The 21364-nt window shown below is 59.6% G+C and overlaps 1 protein-coding gene and 1 long non-coding RNA gene across 3 annotated transcripts in view; one reads left to right on the top strand and one right to left on the bottom strand.

The window, feature by feature from the left end:
- LOC121470935 (uncharacterized) overlaps positions 1-504 on the bottom strand; it is a 6913-nt gene extending 6409 nt beyond the window's left edge. The window contains exon 1 of one of the 2 annotated variants that reach the window (XR_005982258.2): positions 152-504. This is a non-coding gene — a long non-coding RNA (uncharacterized lncRNA). The remainder of the gene's footprint in view (positions 1-151) is intronic. The other variant, XR_012051494.1, reaches the window with a different exon arrangement.
- CUEDC1 (CUE domain containing 1) lies at positions 89-21364 on the top strand. The gene is made up of 11 exons (XM_041720147.2): positions 89-235; positions 12098-12552; positions 13038-13165; positions 13942-14059; positions 15434-15614; positions 16149-16232; positions 17015-17104; positions 17508-17601; positions 17750-17808; positions 18113-18182; positions 18431-21364. The coding sequence occupies exons 2-10, from the start codon at positions 12262-12264 to the stop codon at positions 18178-18180; spliced, it is 1113 nt and encodes a 370-aa protein (XP_041576081.1). The 5' UTR covers positions 89-235; positions 12098-12261; the 3' UTR covers positions 18181-18182; positions 18431-21364.

The raw sequence follows: 21364 nt of genomic DNA, 5'->3' as shown, positions 1-21364 counted from the left end.
CGAGCCCCGAGGGCCCCGCACGCCCCCCGCCCCCGCAGCCCGCCCGGCCCGGCCCGGCCCCGGCCCCGGCCCCGGCCCCGGCCCCGGCCCCGGCCCCGCCGCGCCGCCCCCCGCTGCCGGGCACGGCCGCCCCCGCCCGCCCGCCACGTACGTCTCCCGTCCCGGCTCCTTTCCATGGTTCCCGGCGTGACTGGAGCCGCCCGCCGCCGCCCCCGCAGCGCGGCGCCGACCGCCGGTAAGGGGGGGCGGGCCGGGGCTCTTTGTGCGCCGGGCCGGGCCGGGCCGGGCCGGGCTGGGCCGGGCGGTGCCGCTCGGCCTGCGCGGGCCGGGCCCGGAGCCGCGCGGGCCCCGCCGGGGCCGGGGGGGAGCGGGGCCGCCGCCGGCTCGGCCTCTACCGGGGCCCGGGCGGAGCGGCGGGGCCGGGGCCGCGCCTGTTGCGGCCGCCGCTCCGGACCGGGCCGGAGCCGAGCGCCGGGGGCCGGGGGCCGCAGCCCCGGCACGGCCCCGCCGCCGCTCCGGCTGCTCGGCTCCGGCCGCTCGGCTCCGGCTGCTCGGCCCCGCCGCGGGCCTGCGCGGGGCCCCGCGGCCGCCGGGCTCGGCAGGGGCCCGCGTGCCGAGACCCCGAGCACTGCGGGACCACGAGCGCCGTGCCCAGCCCTGTGGGACTGGGGTGCCACCCCTGTGCGGCTGGGGCTGGGCCATCCCTGTGGGGCTGGGGCCGGGCCATCCCTGTAGGGCTATGAGTGCCACCCCTGTGGGGCCAGGAGAGCCATCCCGTGTGGGGCTGGGGCCAGGCCATCCCATGTGGAGCCAAGAGTGCCATTCCGTGTGGGACTATGAGTGCCATCCCTGTGGGACTGGGCCATCCCTGTGTAGGACCACGAGTGCCATCCCTGTGGGACTGGGGCCGGGGCCATCTTGTCTGGGACCACGAGTGCCATCCCTGTGGGGCTGGGGCCATCCCTGTGGGGCCAAGTGCCAACCCGTGTAGGGCCAAAAGTGCCATCCCATGTGCTCCAAGGGCCATCCCGTGTGCTCCAAGAGCCATCCTGTGTTCTCCAGGGGCCATCCCGTGTGCTCCAAGGGCCATCCCCATGTGGGGCCAGGCATGGGCCGGCAGGCTCGGCCATGGGGCAGGACCCACGTCCTGCTTAGCCCCAGAGCATCGCCGGTCCCCGAGCGTGGCCCCTCTGTGCCCCTGGATTTGGATGAGGTGTTCCTGCTGCTGGACATCGTCCCTGTCCCCTGTGCCGCATTCACGGAGCAGTGCACCTCACACCCCGCCATCCCTGCCGGGCAGGCATGACTTGGTGCGGGAATTGGTGGAGCCCTAGTGTGCCACAGCAGTGACGGTCACCTCCTGGGTGACCAGGGACATTTGTGAGCCCCTGACCGGGTGCCCAGCTCAGGCACATCTGTCATCCTCCATAAGGATGGAGGGCACCGTCCTGCCAGGCTGATCCTCACCTGGGGTTCCAGAGCTGAAATTGCTGCCAGTGGTTGTGGGCAGACAGCGATGGAGAAGGAGTCAAGTGCAAGTCACTGCTCAAAGCAGTGCTCTCCTGCACCGCCTGTCTCTCAGGCGGGTTGGAAAGGCTCTTTTTTTATTATTTTCTTAAAAAGCAGTGGAGTTGCACCTCCTCCTCACACCTCCTCCTGCTGCTGCCACTGACAACAAACACGGGGGCTGGAGCCGTAAGGATTTCCACGGGAGAACCACCATCCTGGGCTGACCCTGGCGGGGCTGCCCTGCGGCTGGGGAAGCTGTGGCTTTCCTCACATCCTCCTCCTCCTCCTCCATCTCCAAGAACACAGGCTGAAGCGGCATCTGCTGCGCTGAGAAGCTTTTTGTGGTTTTCACAGAGGTTTTCCTGTGGAAGTGCTCGGCGGGAGTGCAGCACCGGGGCAATGAGACCCCAGGGGAGCCCTCTGGGAGCGCAGATTGACTGGTGCTGGTGGTGGGGTGGTGGGAAGCTTTGGGTGGGTGTCACGGCAGAGGAGACCCTGCCATCCCCTCCTGGTGCACCTGTGGGTGTGCCTGATGCTGGCAGAGCTTTGTGTACCAACCCCTGGCTGTCCACAGCCCTGGTGTCAGAGCCTCTGACAGCCACAATTATTTCTGTCAGAGGTGCCCATCCTCTTCCCAGCCACAGAGTTCCTGGGAAAGTTGGAACTTTTCCAGCATTTTATTTAAAAAAGAGCTTTCAAATGAGAAGAAAATGAACAAAACCTGGCGACACCTGACGGTGCTGGTGGCGTGGCTGAGGGGCTTTGCTGTGGCACCGGAGCTGCGGTTCCCTGAGCCCCAGGGAGCAGCAGCAGCAGCAGGACAGGGGGTGCTGGGGCTTATCTCCTGCAACAGTACCGATGCTGGCACTGGGAGTGGGACAGCCAGGAGGGGATCAGAGGGTCGTTCATGGTCAGGGGCTGTGCTGTGAGTAAAATCCCGCGGTGGGATGTGTGGGAAGCGGGCTCTGCCCTAACCCTGTGGGTGAGCTCGCCTGTGGGGTGCTCGTGATCAGACCTGGGAGGCTTTGGGGCAGCACAAGATGATGGTGATGATAATTGATAACTATAAAATAAGAAAAAACCTTGACATAATAGCACAGAGATGTGTCCCTCCCTTGTTGTGGTGGCAACATCTCTGTCACCATAGCCAGGGTGGTGGAGGGACGTTGGCTGGAGCCTCACCTCTGCTCCGTGGCACTGGGCTTGCAGCAGCGGTGCGGGGACCGGCTTTTCCCAGTGCATTTTGGCTGTTCTGCAGTTCCCGGGGCCAGCACGGGAGCTGGATGGGCACAGCAGCGAGCCAGACGGTCCCTGAACGGAGTGGGAGGCTGGAAGGAGAAAGCAAAACCCACCCAGCTGGGTGGAAAGCTGGCTGGAAATAACAGGAAATGAGAACAGGGAGAAGGAACATCTGGGTCCAGCTCTTGCACCACTTCTGACGGGCGCGGAGCGGCTGTGGCTCTGCTCCTCCACCGGGCATGTCCGTGTCCCCAGGGCTGTCCCAGCGCATCGGCCACCGGCCACCCTCTCCCCAGGCCCGGGGGTCCCCCGTGCCGGGGCTGCCCCGTCCGCAGCGCCGCCTTTGGTGCGGGTGAGTGGCAGGTCCATTGTGGCCTCTTTGTGCCTCCCTCGGTTCTCCAGGTCTGCACAAAACCTGCCATGGAAACCAGCCGCAGCCCCAGGAAACCCGCAATTAGGAAATGCAAATAGGAATGCGAATTCCTGCCTCCTCTTCCGGGGCTCGGAAAGTTGCCCCTGGGCCACCGATGTGCCCAGGCCACTGATGTGCCCATCTGTGGGGATGGGGAAGGTGTCAGAGCAGGGTGACACAGGCAGGGAGAGCTGGGGTGAGCTGCTTTTGGGGTGCCTCAGGCCGTTTTCCGGTCTCCCCACGCTCGGTGGTGGCAGGACCTGGGCATCTCAGCCGTGCTGATCGGTGACTCATAGGTGACAATATGACATTGACATTTTTTCCATCCTCTCTGTTGCCCAGCGACAAACAAACAAACAAGTGTGTCTTCAAACCCACGGTAGCTGCCTTGCAGGGATTGTCCCCTGGCTGGGCCCAGGCATGTCCCAGTCCCTGGGGTCTGCCTGGATCTCTGGGGGTTGTTCTGGGGAGGTAGAATGGTCTTGCAGCCCTGCTTGGAGGGTGTTAGCCTGGCAGAGGCGAGGCAGGCTGCCCACTCAGCGGTGAGGACCCTCCTCACCAAAGCACACCGAGAATAGATGGGAAAGGAGATAAAATCCACCCACAAATAACTCCAGGAAGCACAAACTCTCCAGGTCTTCCTTTCCAGGTGGCATTTACGACACTGGAGATGCTGGCTCTTCCTCGAGTCCCCAGAGCAGTGTGTGTGGGTGGAGTGGGGATAATGGGGCTGAGGAGGATGGAGAGTGGAGCAGTTAAGGGTGGATGCTGATCTGAGCCATTCCCCTCCCTGGAAGGAAGCATTAAGGTTTCCATCTGCTGGAGGAGCCATAACTCAGAGCCAGAAGCCAAGGCTGGCACGTGGAGGGCATCATCCACAGCAGTAATCCATGTGGGGAATGGCAGATCCTTTATGCCCTGATCTGGGCCTAATCTACAGCTGTGCCACTTAAACCAAGCCTTGCTGATGGCTTTTACTTTCCAAGCTACAGCCCCTGGGTACGTTCCTGTCGGCAGCTGGAGTGGTGTGGGATGTGCATCCCCATTAGTGGTACTTTTTTCCAGCCCCAGCCTGCTTTTATTGCTGGGAAATGAGCTCTGACTCCTGGAAGTGGTATTTCTTCCTTCTGCCTGACAGCTGGTCGATCCCTGCCCTGGCTCTCCTCTCCCCAGGGGAGGCACAGGCCGATGGGCACACAGGCACTGCGGGATGCAGCCTGGCTGCTGAGGGCTGAGCAGGGGAAAACAGGGAGATCATCTCCAGCAGACGGAGACAGCGCTGGCTGGAGCTCTGCTGAGAGACATGAGCACGTGCTGGGGCCATAAGGCAGCAGTGGGGATGGGGGACAGGCCTTGGGGAGGATTCCCAGCTCCTGGAGCCTAATCTGTTCCTTCTAAAATCCCTGTGGCTTTTGCCCTCCCTGGCTGGTGATTGCCATGATCGGTGCAAATCCTCTGGGGTGGGATGTACCTGAACTAGTCACGCAAACTTAAAAATAATGAAAGAGAAGCAGGATGGGACTTTGAGGAAGAACGTGACCTGTTGTGGTGGCTGGGCCCAGCAGGTGGATTTTGGCAAAGGGGACAACAGGCAGAGCCACTGCTGGGGCTGGGTCCCTTTGGCACCCAGAACTGGGCTGTGCTGGCACAGGAGTGACTCTGCTGCTGAGGAGACTGAGAGTTCCTCTGAACCTTGGCCTGGCTTCGAATCCAGGTTAGTGTCCTGTGTAATTTCTGTGATGTGCTGTGATGGAGCAAACTCAGTGTTCCTCCTTTCAGAGCTTTTCTCCGCCCCACAATCCGGGTTGTGCTGGGATGGAGCAGCCCGTGCTGGTGGCAGGAGGGGCCTGACTGGAGCCTTAATTAAATACCTGTCCCTGGTGAGTGTAGCCTTTCAAGCAGGTTCTCCTCTGCTGAGCAATGTCACCCAGCACGAGGGAGGACAAAAGCCCGGCACAATTACAGTGTGACACCGTGTCCCAGGACAACGAGGGTACAGCAGCGCTGGATTGTTGGCTCGGCACTTTCCTGGGATATGCATCTGCCATATGGCTTAGTGACTCACAAAAAACCCTCCTCTGTTTGTGTTTCTTTAGTCCCTTTCTTCCCTGGCTCTTGGCTTGCAGAGGCTCTGTGGGATGAGCCGGGCTGTGGCCGCTCCTGCCCTCAGGCTCATCCTGGGTGCCAGGGATGGGTGACCACAGGGTGCTGGTGCATGGCAGGTGGACATCAGGCAGGGACACTCCGTGCCGTGTATTGCTGCTGTGGTGCAAGGGGCTGGGATGGGGGAAGCCCTCCTCCTCTCCCTGGGGACCCCAGAGGCTGTGGGTCTGGTGAGGGAGGTGCAGGACCTTCCCACCACACACACGGCATGGAAACCCAGGGCCTTTCCTCCTCCCTGGTTGTGGTTTGGTCCCCGAGGGAAGGGGGATCACAGCAGCCGCTCTGTGATCACCTTTAAATCTTCTCAGCAGCCCCTCTGGCCAGGGGCCTGTCCTGGTGAATAATTCACCACGTGCTGGCAGGGAGAGTTTTACTCCACTAATTTTGTTTCCATAGAAACTCGTGCGGTCTGTGCTCCAGAGCTTCGGGTGAATCAATACGGGATTTTTCCTTTGCGCAGTGAGTGACGGCCCTTAAACCCTGATGGCAGAAGAGCAGCCCCCGGAGAGGCTGGAGGCTGAGCCTGCTCTGCACGGCCTGTCCCTGCCTGTCCCTGCCTGTCCCTGCCTGTCCCTGCCTGTCCCTGCCTTTGTGGGGTGCCCAGGGACAAATCCTGCAGAGATGCTCTGCACCAGCCCGGGGCAGGGTGAGCCCAGTCTCATCCCAGTCCGTTCCAGTATGTTCCTGCTCTGCAGAGAGATGGAGGGGAAGGCACTGCCTCTGCTCAGGCTCTTTCTCCCTTCTTCCCTCCTATCCTTTAATTTCTGTGACCCTTGACCTATAATGGCAAATTAGCAATTGGAATCAGCCACACTAATTATCCAGAGAGCGGGGTCAGCCCTGCCCCCAGCCGGGTTCATGTTCTCCCACTCCCCTTTATTCCTCACTGCCCAAACCTAACCCAAAAATTGCCTGGCAGCGAGTCCACCACACACCCCACCCTGAACCCAATCCCCAGGGAATGCCACACACCTTTGTGTCCGCAGGAATTTGTATTTTCTTTCACCCCCAGCTGCTTCCCAGCGCTTTTGTGCCGAGCTGGGAGCACAAAGGGGGAGAGGGATAAGCAGTTAAAGACGGGTTCGTGTGACATATGGCGCGAGGGCTTTGCATGGTGGCCGCGGCCGGCGCCGGGGGGACAACAGCGGGCACGGGGTGCCTGAGCTCCCCTCCTGCCAGCCTTGGGGTGGGTAAACTGAGGCAGGAAGCTCAGGTTGGGCACGGGGCTGTCCCGTGGGACGGAGGCAGCGCTGGCTCCGGCCGTGCCGCATGCGCCGTTCCGAAGCGCCGAGCTGATGGTTCAGCTGGGCCCTGGGTTTGATGCCAGGGGAGGAAAGGTCACCGACACCAGCCACCTCCTGCAATAATCTTATATCAGCCTCTCTGCTTTGGGCAGCCTCGTGGATTTAATTTATTACACGTTGATGCAAGGTAGAGTTGGAGAGAGTCGCAGCTAAACCGTACAAAGGGATGCCGGGTCACTTTAATCGCTCACACTTGCTTGACCTATTTTTTTTTTAATCCCTTCCTGGAAACCTTATTTCATGTTTGAATTCCCTCAACTATTTTAGGAATGTCGTCCTACCAAGATCAAATTACCTTCAATGAAACCAGCGCAAGGCAGGCGACTTTTGGATGAGGATCTAGTGCTACCTCATTAATGTGGGCTTAGTTTGGGGCGGGGGGCTGCAGTCCTGCCGGGGATTAGCGCTGCACAATGCCGAGGGGCAGGGGGTGGCTCTGCCTGCCCTGGCACGGAGGGCTGGGGGCACCAGCAGCAGGATCCCGCTGCATCCCAGCACTGGGGGGAAGGTGGGCACAGCCCTGCCTGGCTCTCACCAGTGTCCCCCCAGGTTTTAGAGGGTGGTGTTGGTTTAAGAGCCAGCTCTGACATCTGGTGGGCTCACAAAGGGCTCCCATAAATCTGTCCGGGAGGAGGGTGGTGGGAGAGCAGTGGGTGCCCCGAGGCAGCAGCTGCATCCCTCAAAGGAGGATCCTGAGTGTTCAGAGTGCTGCAGTGGCCGGGGCTCCCCAGAAAAGCTGTGGGTGAGACCACCGAGGCAGGAGTGCTGACGTGTTGGGGTTGGGATCACTCCCTGGCTCTCCCGGTTCCTCTGCACTTGCCCTCGGAGCCAAGAGGGGAATTTCCTGTTGCAGAGAGAGAGAGGGACGTGCTGCACAGGTTCCCAAGCAGGGCTTACTTGTGCTTGCCTCCCTGATTGCTTTTGCTTTTGAAAAGGGCTTAAATCCAGCCATTTTAATACTTGGTAGAACAAGTATTAAAGGAGATCCTCAGGTGCTTATTTGTTTCCATGAAAAAGGATTTGCTGGGAGCAGTTTTCCCAGGCTGTGGGTCCAGGAGGGGTGCACAGCATCCCCTGAGACAGAGAGGAAGGTGACAAGGAGATTTAGGAGAGACTGGTAGGGCCCCATCCTGCACATCCTTGGCATGTTTGGTGCTAGAGAATAGCATCATTTCTGTTCCTGATCATATACTTTTCATCCTAATTTCAGTCATGTTATAATCACATATGCAGCTGCTCAGCAGTCACATTCCCAGACTTCTCGTTCCCACATTGAGCAATCCCCTTGCTCAGCAAGGGGGGGCCTGGCTGCAGCAGAACTCAGCACATCTGCTCTGGACAGAGCCATTACTTCTAGTTTAACATCCTTGAGTTTTGAGACTTCTTCCAAGAGTCTTCCCTGCAAGAACTGGGGGAGCTGTCAGCCCTTTTCTCCAAATAATCCTGTGCGTGGAAATGCTTCTGCACGTGTGTTCTGCATCCCCAGCTGAGGCACCACGGGCCTGGGCTTGCAGCCACCACGGGATGGTGCCCTGAGGGCTGGGGAGTGCGGGGCTGGGGTACCCCACACTCGTCCTGGCTGCAGAGGGGGGTCCGGGCTCCAAGGGGTTTTTGGGGGATCCATGAGCACAGCGTGGCGATAGCAGGGGAGAAGGGGTGGGCAGTGTTTGAGCAATCCCATCTGCTGTCTGAGCCGCAGCAGACACTGGGGAAGGGACTGTTCTGCTCTGCACTCGGTGCCAAGGCGCTTCCCTGAGCAGGGAGGGCTGTGAGCCCTCAGTGCCGGTGCTTTTCCAGCTGCTGGCTCCTCCGGTGGGGCTGTGCTCCGCGCCCAGCGAGCAACTGCTGCTTCCAGCCCCACATTCCCGGCCTGAACCACCCCCGGGACTATCCAGCTGCTCTTCCCGGGCAGCTGAGGCCAGCAGCCTCTCCAGAGCTTCCCCTGGGGCCGTGGAAGAGCCATTTTTGGGAGGTACCGAGTGCCTGCTGGGCTGGGTGAGAGCAGCCGTGCCCAGGAGGATGCCAGGGGCACAGGAGGGTGTTCCTGCCGGGCTGTGAGCATTATCCCTGCCTGAGCTCTCCTGGTTCTGCTCGTGTCCCTGGCTCTGCCAAGGGCGGCTCTGAATTGTGCGGGTCACTGGCAGCTTGGGTGCAGAAGAGCAGGGGGAACCCCTGGGCTGGCAGAGGGGAGCTGTCCCCCAAGGCCAGCTTGTGTTTGGTTGTATTTTATGGGTTTGTGTGGTGAGCCAAGGGCAGGGGCTGCAGCTAAAGGTGTGCCAGTGGCTGAGCACAGTGTGCAGTGAGACAGCAGTGTGTGAAGTGTCCTGTGCTGCCCTGGCAGTGCAGTGACACCAAAACACAGCACTTTTAGTGCCACTCCTGTCCCAGCATGTGGAGCTCTTGGGAAAAAGCTGGTGTGGATGTGGCATTGTGGAAACCCTTCCTACCCCAGTGCTGGCTCTGTGCCTGGCCCCAGCCTGGCACGGGATGTCACCTGGCACTTTCTCCGTGGCACAGGGCAGTGCCAGCACAGCCACCCCTGCTGGATGCTGAGGTGGCTCAGCTGGGGTGAGCCAGGACCAGGCACTGCCAGGACAAGGGGATTTACCCTGTGCTGCCAGGGCTGGTGGGGGCACAGGGGCAGTGCCAGCCACAGCAGCGTCCCTGCTCTCTGCGATCTGCGGGACAGGGACACGCAGACCAGGAGCTTGCAAAGCCTTTAAGCTCCTCCTGTGATGGGCACAGCAGAAGGGCAAAGGATTATGCCTGTGCCTGGGTTTGGTGGATGAATAACAGCGTTCAGGGTCCTTCTGTGGGAGCTGTTGTCAGGCAGGACAAAAGTTGGTCGGGCAGCAGCCAAGGAGTCCCCCCAGCCTGGTTCTGCACAGGGGCAGGAGGGCAGAGGGGCCCAGCCCGTGCCCCGAGTGTGCCTGTGCCCACGCATGGGCTGCTTTCCTTTTTGGGAAATCCAAAGGATTTTGCTTTTCCTGGCGTCTTCCCAGCCCCTCAGTGACATCACAGAAATAAGGGCCAGGAACATGTTCAGCCCCTTCCCCAGCTGCACCCGGGTCCTGCTGCCCTCCCCGCTGCTCACCTGGACACTGCTGCTGGCACACAGGAATTGGGGAGGATCTGGAATACCTGTTGGTCTTCGACATCAACTCCTGCCCACAGGGCCACTTGCTGCTTTTCCCTGGATTTTAACTCATGCTGATGTAGTGATTTGCATTTCTTTGGATTAGCAGCAGGACTTTGAAAAATGGGTTTAAAAGCCTTCGGGGCATGTGAACTGCCCCGGTCCGTGTGGCCCCTGCCAGCCCCGAATTCCTGGGGTGTATCTCAGGGCAGGGAAGGTCCCAACACATTCCCCTGGGGCTGTTTGAAGCCAGATGTGCAGCGGAGCCTTTCTGGTGTGAATTATCTTGTCCCCATCTCTAATTTTGTTCATCTGCTGAGCAGGAGATTTCCATAGCTCAGCACGTTGCTGTGCTCAGTGCCACCATCCAGCCCTTCCAGGGAGCTGTCCCAGACTCTGCAGTGTCGACTAACACCTGCCCTGAGTTGGTGTTGGCAACAGGAGCCCCAGAGGGCTGGCAGGGGGATTGCCAGTGCCTGGCACAGCCAGGTTACAGGGAAGTCTCTTAATACACACTCAAAGGTCAAATGCTGGGAGACAAAGATTCCCCAGCCCAGGTACTTTGGTTACTTTATGGAGATCTGGAGAATTCCAGCCAGATTTTGGGGGTTATTTTGCTGTTTGGGGTTTATGGGCTGGCACAGCATTGGTTCTCCTCAGAAACTCTCATATCCATCTGTGGATCATGTGTGTGTGTGTGTGTATCCAGTCTAAGCTGTGTTCTCTGGGTGTCCAGGCTCCTTCCCCATCCTCTTGGAGTAGCCAAATCTTGTAAGGAGGTGTGTACCCTGTGAATGTGTTACAACTCAATTTAATACGTGACCAAAGCAGCCATGCAATATTGCAATTAAAGTCTAATTCCAGAGGTGTGAACAATGCTGGCTCTTCGCTGGGAATGAGTCAGGGGAGCGGAGGAGGAAGCGAGCAGCAGTGTTTTATTAATTGACTCCAGCGGATTTATTTGTCCTCAGTGAATAGAGCCGGGCAGAGCTGTGGGAATTGTTCCTGCCCTGCTCGCACAGCGCTGCTCCATGCCTGCCTCCTGGCAAGCTGATCTGGGCACTGAGGATTACTGGGATGGAGACAGTTCCTGCCTGGGTGACCAGTTAAATGGGTATTATTAGCGAGCAGGAGCGAGCCGGGGGCTGCTGGTGCTGTTTGGAAATGGCCCCTTGTGCCTGACAGTGATTCTGCAGCAGCTTTTCCCTGGGTCCTGCCCCACCTGGGAGAAAATGCCACAGGAAGGTGGCACTGGACACTGGGTGGCCCCTGGCACCGTGCTCAGCCCAGCGACTGAGGTGCAGTGACTGGTGCATCCAAATGCAAATGCTTCCAGCATTACCAAAGCCAGGAAAGGAGAGCAGAGCATGCCTGGAGCAGGAATCATCCCTGTGGTTCCTCTGGTACCAGCGCTGTCCCTAGGGATGAAGGTGGGGGTAAATTAGCAGTGAGGTAAAAAATTAACTTCTCCCCGAGTTCCCGCTGAGTTCCTCGTGTATTGCAAGTGTGTTTGGTTCTCAGCAGCCTCTGGAAGCCCCTTGGAGCAGCTCAGGGCTGTGGCTGGCACAGGGGCTGAGGGGACATGGCTGTCACACATGGTCTTGCTGGGCAGGGGAGAGCCCAGGTGACCTTCAGAGGTGACTGCTCCTCTTAATGGCTTGGAATCTGATTATACCATTTTGCTAAGAAATGTGCTTGGCACGTTCTTCTGCATTAAATACCATTTAGGGACAGTTATCCTGAACTCTCTGCCTGCTACTTAGGAAAAAACCTTTGAAAATTATATTATGGATCAGAAGTGTTCCTGGGGTAATTCTGTTTCAAACAGTGGAGTTAATCCAGAACTGAATTTGGCCCTGCATTTTCAAACGAGAAGCAGTAGCTGTATAATCTGTTTATGGTTTTAAAGTGAATGTTAATCTTGGATTTGGTAGCTTTTCCAAAAGGTCGATTTGCCGTGCTGCAGAGCATTTTAGCCCCCTCCTCTGACACTCTCTGAGCCGACTCCATGTTTTATTTTAAAGAGTGATTTCACTGTGTTTATAAATACATGTCAAACCTGGGAACGTGAAATCTGGGCAGCCCTCAGCAGTGGAAGCAATGCCATTTTTCTCGCCTTGCATTTTGCTGGTGCAGCTCCTGGCATGGCACAGCCAGGCTCGGGCGTGCCAGGCCTGCTGCAGGGAGGCTCAGTCCCACGAGGATGGGGTGGGATGGGTGGAACGGGGCCAGATGTCCTCTGCTGAGACAGGGGAGCCTCGGGGTGCTGTCCCTGGTGACTCTGTCCCCTGGGTGACTCTGTCCCCTGGGTGACTGTCCCTGTCCCCTCCGCAGGTGGGAGGATGCAGGCGTGCGCCGGGGGCTGAGGCGCGGAGCTGCGGGGAGCGGGACCCCCGCCGCCCACCCATGGTCCCGGCTGGCAGCCGGGGCAGCCCCCGGTGAGCAGGGGCACGGGCACAGCGGGACCGCGGGCACCGAGCTGCCACAGCCGCCCCGCCATGACGAGCCTCTTCCGCCGGAGCAGCAGCAACGGCGGCTCCCGCGGCGGCTCCTCCGGCCAGGAGCTCAACAACAGCCGCCCCGCCAGGCAGGTGCGGCGCCTGGAGTTCAACCAGGCCATGGAGGACTTCAAGACCATGTTCCCCAACATGGACTACGACATCATCGAGTGTGTCTTGAGAGCCAACAACGGCGCCGTGGACGCCACCATCGACCAGCTGCTGCAGATGAACCTGGACGGCAGCGGCTGTGACGACAGCTCGGACTCAGAGGACAGCATCCCGCCCGAGGTAACCTGCCTGGGGCTCCCTGTGTGAGCTCTGCCTCCCACAGCTGGGTCACCACGAGCGGGCACATCACTCCCATCCTGCCTCCTCCTGCCTGGCCACGGTGCTCCTCAGCTGCTGCAGGCAGGCAGAGGTTTGAGTGCCCCGATCAGCTGGGCTGCTGCACCAAAGGTTGGCTTGGGCAGTGTGTCAGGCTCAAGCCAAGTGCTCTCCCTGCTCTCCCGTGCCCCAAAACCCAACAGAGACCCTTCTGCTGCTGGCAGAGAGGCTCCCCGGGGCTGCGTGCACCAAGGACAGGCTCAGCCACCCTCTCCCCTTGAAAGCAGTACCTCCAAACTCCACCAAAACCCCCCAGTGCCAGCAGGTTGCCCCATCTTCTGCAGCAGCATTCAGCCTGTGCCGTCCCTGTTTTGCTGCTGCACGTGGAGCTCTGGCCCACTGGGGAGCATTTCCCTGTCCTGCCTTCAGCCCATCCTCTCACCCTGCAGATCTTGGAGCGGACCCTGGAGCCGGACAGCTCAGACGAGGAGCCCCCTCCTGTGTACTCCCCTCCTGCCTACGAGAGCCAGGTTTTGGGCAGCCGCTACCCCCGCGCCCCACCCACGCCCCCGCCCAGGTGAGCCCCAGCCCCGTGCACTCCTGCTCCTGGGGCCCCCTGTGCCAGCACAGGGCCCAGGCTGCCGTTAGCCAGCCCTGGCACGGCCCTCTGGCCCTGTTCCTTACAGGGGCCAGTGAGACAAAGCCGAGGGGGATGAATGAAGCTCACAGCTGGCTCAAAAATCCCTGTGAGGGTCTAAAACACCAACAGCTGAGGGGCCGGAAAGCCGCTCTGGCAGCGTGTGGAATGGCAAAAATCAGCTCCGGGGGCGGGGAGCGCTCGCCGCTGCTGCTGGAAAACAGCAGGTGCTGGGCAGCTGGTCCCACACACCACACACCTCGGCTGGCACAGCTCTGGCTGGAGCTGCGGGGCTGGGGGACAGCAAGTCTGAGCCCTGGGCACCTCTGTGCCAGCCCCTGCCCTCCGTGCAGGCTGCATGTGACATTGGGTGAGACACCTTTGTCAGCTTTGTGGCAGATCCCCGCAGCGCTGGGGCTCCACCGGGCTGGATTTTGGGAGTCTAAAACACGGAGGAGAAGGAAAACCCAGCCTGCAGAGTTGCAGGGCAAGGCTTGAAATACAGCTCCCAAATACTCCAAACGCTCTAGGAAAGCTTTCACCCTTCAGAGCCGCTGCTAGCGCGGCAGGTTCGGGGATGCGCTGGGGTTTTGTGGTTTCCAGGAGTGCTGGTGGAGCTGGGCAGGCTGTGCTGTGCCAGGCCCTGTGCCACGCTGGCACGGCAGTTTTTGGGGGGGTTCTCCTCACCAAAGGTGCTGCCTGTGCTCTCCCCACAGGACGGACGTGCCCGGCCCCGGCGGCACCGCGCACTACAGGAACTGGAACCCGCCGCTCCTGGGCAGCCTCCCCGAGGATTTCCTGCGCATCCTGCCCCAGCAGGCGGCCGGCACGCAGGTGAGGCTTGGCCACCCCTTCCACCTGCTCTGGGCGGTGTTGGGCACCATCCCATTCCAGCCACCCCGAGCTTGCAGCATCAGCACACTGGGTACCAGGTGTGGAATAACCCAAAGGTTTTGGAGCATGTCCTCTTCAACAGACTGAGTGAAAGTGTGAAAGAGGTCTCAGCAAAGCTTTGATATTTTCCCTGCATTATCCTAGTGATTAGTGCCAGAAATGCCACTTGCCATATGCACCTAATACTTTCAATTATTTGAAAATTTTGCCCACTGCTCTGGTGAGGAGCACAGGACCAGTAATGCTCCTAAGGAGAGCAGCACTGCTAGGGCACTTGGGGGCAGCTGCAGTGGAATTTGGGTGGGAAACCTAGTGCAAGCAAGAGGATTTGTCCCTGGGAAATCAGAGCCCACATGTGCTCTGTGGTTGTTTTAAGCCACAAAGTTTGGGTGCCAGCAGCAGGGCAGGCAGTGGGTAGCATCCCATGGAGAACAAGCAGCCCCAACACATGCTGGGCATGCTGCTCAGCTCCAGACACAATTTGGGGCATCCTCTGGCCCTTTGCTATCACAGACACCCCCAAATGGATCCAGCACCCTCCTGGCATGGAGAGGGCTGGGGGGTGCACGCACCCTGCTCCTCGCTGCTGTTTCGTCTCCAAAGGCAGCCTGCCACGTTTTCATGAATGATTGCCCTTCAAGCTGAGCTTCACGGGCTCTATTACCTTTCTGGGAATAGGAGCGTGCCAATTCATTTGGGCTCAGGGGGAGGAGAGAAGCAGCTGCCCTGTTCTTTCCCCAGCAATTGTGTGCTTTTGCTTTTTATGGCTCTCTGGGAGCAGCTACAAATCAGATAAATATTGTGGGTGGGATGAGGCTGTGCCGCAGCGTGCGGCTGTGCTGCTCCCCAGGTGTGAGGTGTGACAGTGCCTCGTGCAGGGACGTTTGGCAGCAGGACACTGCAGACTCTGCTCTTTGGAGATGGCAGGCACAGAGCGATGCTGCTGAGACCCTTCTCGCACCTCCATACCTCTTACACCTCTGCTATGGCACCACCCCATGGTTTGGAGTTAAAAATCCCTGCCAGCCTGTGCTCTGCTGGGGTTCCCATGTGGGGTGTCTGTCCAAAAGTGTCCCACATGGGGTGTCTGTCCAAAAGGTTCCCATGTGGGGTGTCTGTCCAAAAGGTTCCCACGTGGGGTGTCTGTCCCCTCTGCCCTGTCTCCCTTCCCAGGGGGCAGAGGCAGTGATGCCCTGTCCCCCTTTGTCCCTTTTGCCCTGGGCTGTGGGGCGGAGGAGGGAGGGACCCCTCTGGGGTGTACCAGAGGGGCAGAAGGCCGAGCCCAGCCCAAGGTTGCCCCGTTTGCCTCCGCAGGGCCCCCGGGGCTGCCGGCAGCCCGTGCCGCCGCTGGTGCCGCGGGGCCAGGGCTCGCTGGAGCAGGAGCGCCGCTGGAAGCAGTACCTGGAGGACGAGCGCATCGCGCTCTTCCTGCAGAACGAAGAGTTCATGAAGGAGCTCCAGAGGAACCGGGATTTCCTTCTCGCCCTGGAGAGAGGTGAAAGGGCCTTCAGAAACTTGTGCTTTTTGGGTGTGTGCCCTGCTGTGACTCTGCCTGCTGGCAGCCCGTGGGATCAGGCTTGTGCCAAAGCAGAGCCAGCACAGGATGGGGGCTGGGGGTCTGAGCTGCCCACACTGCTGGGCTGCTGCCTGGACTCCTGCTCTCCTGCCCCTGCCCGCCCCTCTGCAGCATCTCTGGCAGAGTCCATAACAAGGAGCTTTGGAAATGGCCTCTGAGCCCTCCCCAGCCCTGCCAATGGTGCTGTGCAGGGTCCTGGCAGCACTGTCACTGCAGGTGGCAGGAAAACCACGGGTGTGCTCCTCGTGTGCTTGTGGTGGGTGGGCAGTTCCTCCGCTGCTGCGGGCTCCCACCGAAGTGCTTGTGGTCGCTGTGCAGAAGCAAAGCCCCAGCTCCCTCCCTTGCCAGCAGCCTGTCCCTAGCAGCCACGGGGCTGTGAGGGGAGAGGGGAGCAGAGCCATGTGCTCTGCCTCGAGGGTCTGATCGAGCAGAGCTGTGCTTTTTGTGTTTCAGATCGATTGAAATACGAGTCAAAAAAATCCAAGTCGACTGGTGTTGCTGTCAGCAACGACTTTGGTTTCTCCTCTGTATTATCAGGTAACTTCCAAGACATATGTGAGCACTGTTTCTCCACAGCAGGACCTCCCACAGCCCCTGCATTCCCATCCCTTTGCCCAGCTGCCTCCAGAGTGGCCGTGGAGGGAGGAAACTGGCTGATCCCTCCCTGCTGCCCTCCCAGCACAGGAGAGGAGCTGGTGGGTCTTGGGGATGGGTGCTCCTGCCCTCCCCATGTGGAAGTGCTCCTGGATCCTGCCTACATCCATCCCTGCCCTCCCTGCCTGGGCTGGTGCAGAGGATTGTGCCTGGAGCCATAATGACTGTTCCTGGGTAATCCTGATTAACCTCGAGCACAGCAGCTGCCCAGAGTCAGAATTAGAGCTGGTGTCTGTCGATGGCCCTGCGGTGCTGAGCGAGGCTGGGCAGCCTGGCAGGGCTCCAGCTGGGCTCATGGACCTGGGGAACAGAGACATGGCTCTGGGGGTCTCTGCTTCCCTGACCAGCTGGGCTTGCTCCTGATCCACTGGGTAGCATCATCCCATACGCAGAGCACAGTCAGACCCGGGGGAGTTGGGGGCTGCTGACCGTGGGGGGGTGCCTGGTGCTGGGACCGAGCCCCTGTAAGGGTGTGCTGCCAGCCCAGGGCTCTGCCCTCCTGGTCCCAGGGGTTCTGTCCCATCCAGAGCCAGTCCTGCGTGCCAGCACCCTGATCCCCCCTGCTCTGCACAGCTCTGCCGTGGCTGTGCTGGCACTGGGGCTGGAGCAGTTTGTGCAGCCCCTCAGCAGGCAGGCACTGCCCTGAGCTGCTGTTTGCCCTGCAGGTGAGGGAGCTCCCTGTGCAGCCAGCGAGGCCGGCGGGGCCGTGTCCGACGATGCCTTATTCCGAGACAAGCTCAAGCACATGGGGAAGTGTGAGTGCTGTGCGGGGGCGCGGGGACAGGGGTGGGCAGGGGCAGGTGGCAGCGGTACCTGGCACTCTCCCAAACTCAGCCTCTCTCTCAGAGGTCACAGCCTGCTTTCCCCACCACCAGCTAGACCGAGGTCCTTGGGTGGCCCCAGCTGGGCTGCAGGCACTGGGGACACTGGGAGGGTGGGTAAGGAAGGTCATGAAAATCCCAGAAAAAGGGTAAAACATGAGCACCTCCCACTAGGGACCGAGGTGTCCCTGTCTCCCTCTCCGAGCCTGGGAATCACCACAGGGTGTTGGGTGCGGGTGGCTCTCACACCCCTGGCCCTGCCCCTCTCCTGTCCCCTGCCTGTGGCAGCTTTGGGAAGGGTTTTTGGTGAGCCCCTCACCCAGCTGCTTCCTTCCAGCCACGCGCAAGAAGCTGTTTGAACTCGCCAGAGCCTTCTCCGAGAAGACGAAGATGAGGAAATCAAAAAGGAAACACTTGTTGAAGCACCAGGTGTATCCTGAAAGGGACTGTGGGGCAGGGGGGCCTCACTTGGGGGCTCCTGGGGGCTCCCCAAGGGCACCTCTGTGTCTGGGAAGGGTGGCTGTGGTGCCATGGCCACATCCTGGCCCCACAAGGGGTTTTCCTTAGCGGAGGGAGCAGGATGGGGACAGCAGCTTCCACAGCAAATCTCCTCGATGACGTGGAAGGACATGCATATGGTAAGGAGCGCTGTGCCAGGCTGTGCTGGGTGTGCTGGGCTTGGCAGGGCTGGGTCCCGTGGTGCCTGGCCCCACAACCACCCCAGGGCTGGCTCAGGTGTGAATGCCTGGCAGAAATACCCCGTGGGCCAAAAGGCTCCATCTGGTGTTCTCAGGTGTGTTCTGGGAGAAGCTCCCCGAGTCCCACTGGGAATTCTCTCTGTGGGCAAGGAAACCCTGCTCTGGGGAAGGCTGGGCTGCCTCCCCCTGGGCTGGTGCCCTGGTGTGGAGGTGGCCACAGCCCCTGCCTGCCTCTGCCTTTCAGATGAAGATTTCCAAGCACGGCGGCAGCAGCTCCGGGAGGAGGAGGAGACCCCGAAGGACGGGCAGTAAAGGTGAGAGGCACTGGGGAGGGGTGATCACTTCGGTGAGAGGCACTGGGGAGGGATGATCACATCGGTGTGAATGGCCCAGCCTGGCAGGAGCAGCAGACAGTGCTTTAGGCTGGGTCCAGAGTGTGTCTGGGTGGGGACGAGCCCCATCAGTGGCCATGGGTGCCAGGCTGGGACAGCCCTGGCTGCTGTCACTGTGTGTCTGAGGCTAGTACCTGCTGTTCTCTTTCCTCCCCTTCCCCTCCCTGCAGGTCCCAGCTCTGGGGTTTCTTGCTGGCACGAGGCTTCATCAGCAGATGGCTGAAAAAGGAAAAACCCACCCAACAAATCACCCAGATTTTGGCTGTTCCCCCTCTGCTGCTGTACTCCTCCGAAGTACAAGTATCAAAGTGAGGCACAATGTTTTCTTACCAATGGTTTGAAAACAACTTTTCCTATGGAGCAAATCAGCCAAAAAGGAAAAAAAGAAAAGGAAAAAAAGCAGGCAGCTGCTGCGAGCGGCTGTGGAGGAGCAGCGGGCTGAGGCTGGGGAGGAGCAGCCCCGCCTGCTCCCTCGGCCAGGAGCAATGAAATAAGTCCAGGAGGAATGAAATCAGTGGTACTAACGAGGATCCATTCCACGTGGGGCTGCTTGGCGGAGCACTCCTGAACATATCTGTAGTGGTCTGACGTAACTTCACTCTGCGCACAGCGGGACAAAAGCCACGGGAGAAAGGGAAGCTAACAGCCGTTGTCTATTATTGCTAGGAGTAATGAGCAGAGATTCAGATCAGGTAATAGTCAAATAATATAAATTGTTTATAAAGGAAAGGCCTTCTTTTCCTAGGCGTTTCACTTTGAATTAAACCTTTGCCTTCGGCATTGCTACAACTGCCTTGAGGTGGGGAAGCTTTGTGCGGCCACGGGGCAGCACCAAGGGCTGGATTTCACACCAGTGTAACCCTCACCGGTGCAGCAGGACACATCCCCCGGCTGTGGGGTGCTCCTGCAGCCTGGGAGCTCCAGGGGTGCCCCTGCTGTCGGTGAGAGGCACAGCCCAAGCCAGGGCTTGGCAGGGCTGCTGGAGGAGTTTCAGCACAGAGTTTGTACCAGGGCTTGGGGGCTCTGCTGGCTTTGGTGCGGGGCAGGAGCAGAGCCCCTTCCTCGTGCCCGCAGCGCTGGAATGCTGCAGCTCTCGGAGATGCTGTCAGGCTAAAAATAATTGCATAAACAAATTCCTCCGCTGTGTAAGTAATGAGTGACGAGCGTGAAGTCAGAATTCGCTCCCGCGAGCACATTTTCTTCTCCTGTATCGGCACGGCGTTCCCTGCCAAGTGCAGGAGGTGGCTCTAGACGTGCCTGTTTCACTCCCTGGCTCCTGCCAACCAGCACAAATGTTGCAGGATCGGAGCTGTGAAGGCGGCAGACGCAGGAGCCCCAGCCATCAAACACTCATGCAACTGTTTTCGCTGCCTCTCCGCAGGGTTTGGTAACAAAAGTCCCCCTTGCAGGCGCTGCCTCTCGGCAGGCTCCTCTGCAATCCCACTGGAGCCCGCCTGCCTTTGAAGCAGAGGCCAAGATTTCATCCCCCGGCAGCGCTGCAGCTGCTGCAGCTGCTGCACCTGCTGAGTGCTGCTGTTGTCTCCTCCAGCCGTGCTGGGGATGGGGGACATCCCGTCAGCTTCACTCTCCCCTGGGTCCTGGCCAGGGGCAGGGCTGCTGCCCGGTGTGTGGGGCTGCTCCCCGGTGTCTGGGGCTGCTCCCCAATGTCTGGGGCTGCTCCCCAATGTCTGGGGCTGCTCCCGGTGTCTGGGGCTGCTCCCGGTGTCTGGGGCTGCTCCCGGTGTCTGGGGCTGCTCCCCGGTGATGTCTCCACAGCACAAAACTCTCCCGCAGCACTCAGAGGTGCCCAGGGCCAGGACTGGGAGCACCCTGGGATGCCAGCGAGCTTTGGGTTCTTAAAATCAAAGCAGCAGAATTCTCAGCCCACCCAGCCCATTCCAGTTTTGGTGCCCTCTCCTTTGAAGGATGGAAGAGCATGTCCTGAGTGGTGGCAGCACAGGGACAGGTTGGGGACACTGTCCTGTGCTGTGGCTGTCCCTGCTGCTGTGCACAGCGGTCAGGGTACGATGTGGGTCTGGAGGAGCGCCTGGCTCAGGGTGCAGGGGGCTAAGGGGAATGGGGACATGGAAAATCCTTTAGTCCCTGGGTGGGACTTCCATCCTGAGAGTGCCAAGGAGAAGAGGGGCTCCCTCCCTGCCCTCTGGGGCCTGCGGGGCTGCCCTTTCTCCTTCCCACTCCAAAGCAGCTCTGCGTATTTGGAAGAAAATCAAGCCTGGAAGCGGATCAGCCTGTCACCATTCCAGCGGCTCTCCGGCACGGCGGCAGCGCTGCCAGCGCGGCTTCCATGGGCACAGGGAGCGCCCACGGGAGGGGAATGTGGGAATTCTGCTCTGCCAGACCAGAGCGGGAGGGGAATTCGGGAATTCTGCTCTGCCAGACAAGAGCGGGACGGGAATTTGGGAATTCTGCTCTCCCAGACCAGAGCAGGAGGGGAATTCGGGAATTCTGCTCCCCCAGACCAGAGCGGGAGGGGAATTCGGGAATTCTGCTCTCCCAGACCAGACCGGGAGGGGAATTCAGGAATTCTGCTCTCCCAGACCAGACTGGGAGGGGAATGCGGGAATTCTGCTCTCCCAGACCAGACTGGGAGGGGAATGCGGGAATTCTGCTCTCCCAGACCAGAGCAGGAGGGGAATTTGGGAATTCTGCTCTCCCGGGCCTGGCACAGGGCTCTGGACACGGCCACCACCACCCAACAAGTTGCCCTAAAACATCCCAGGCCAGGCACAGCCTCCGGGTGATGTCACTCTGTGGCTGTGTCACAATATCCTGGAGGCACAAAGCATCCGTTCAATGGAGGTGGAGAGGGTTTGTTTTTGTGTCCTGTGAAAAACAAAAATCAGGTCTATGGAGTGGAAAGGCCACAAGCCTGGCTTGGGAGCCAAAATGCATTTCTTACGTAAAAATGTACAATTCTCAGTGATGTTTGTATCATTTCTCTACAGAAAGGTTTTGGAAGAACAAACCAAACTGGTCCGTGATGTTTGTGAGTGTGGCTATTTTAGAATTTATTTCCATAAGTGATTTTTTTCTTAAAGATGTTTAATAGTAATTCCTATAATAAAGTCCTGTTGTACTCTTAA

Source organism: Taeniopygia guttata, chromosome 19, assembly GCF_048771995.1.
Source record: "Taeniopygia guttata chromosome 19, bTaeGut7.mat, whole genome shotgun sequence".
Lineage (NCBI taxonomy): Eukaryota > Metazoa > Chordata > Aves > Passeriformes > Estrildidae > Taeniopygia > Taeniopygia guttata.
Note: the sequence above shows the minus strand (reverse complement) of the source record. Positions and strands in the feature narration are given on the sequence as shown.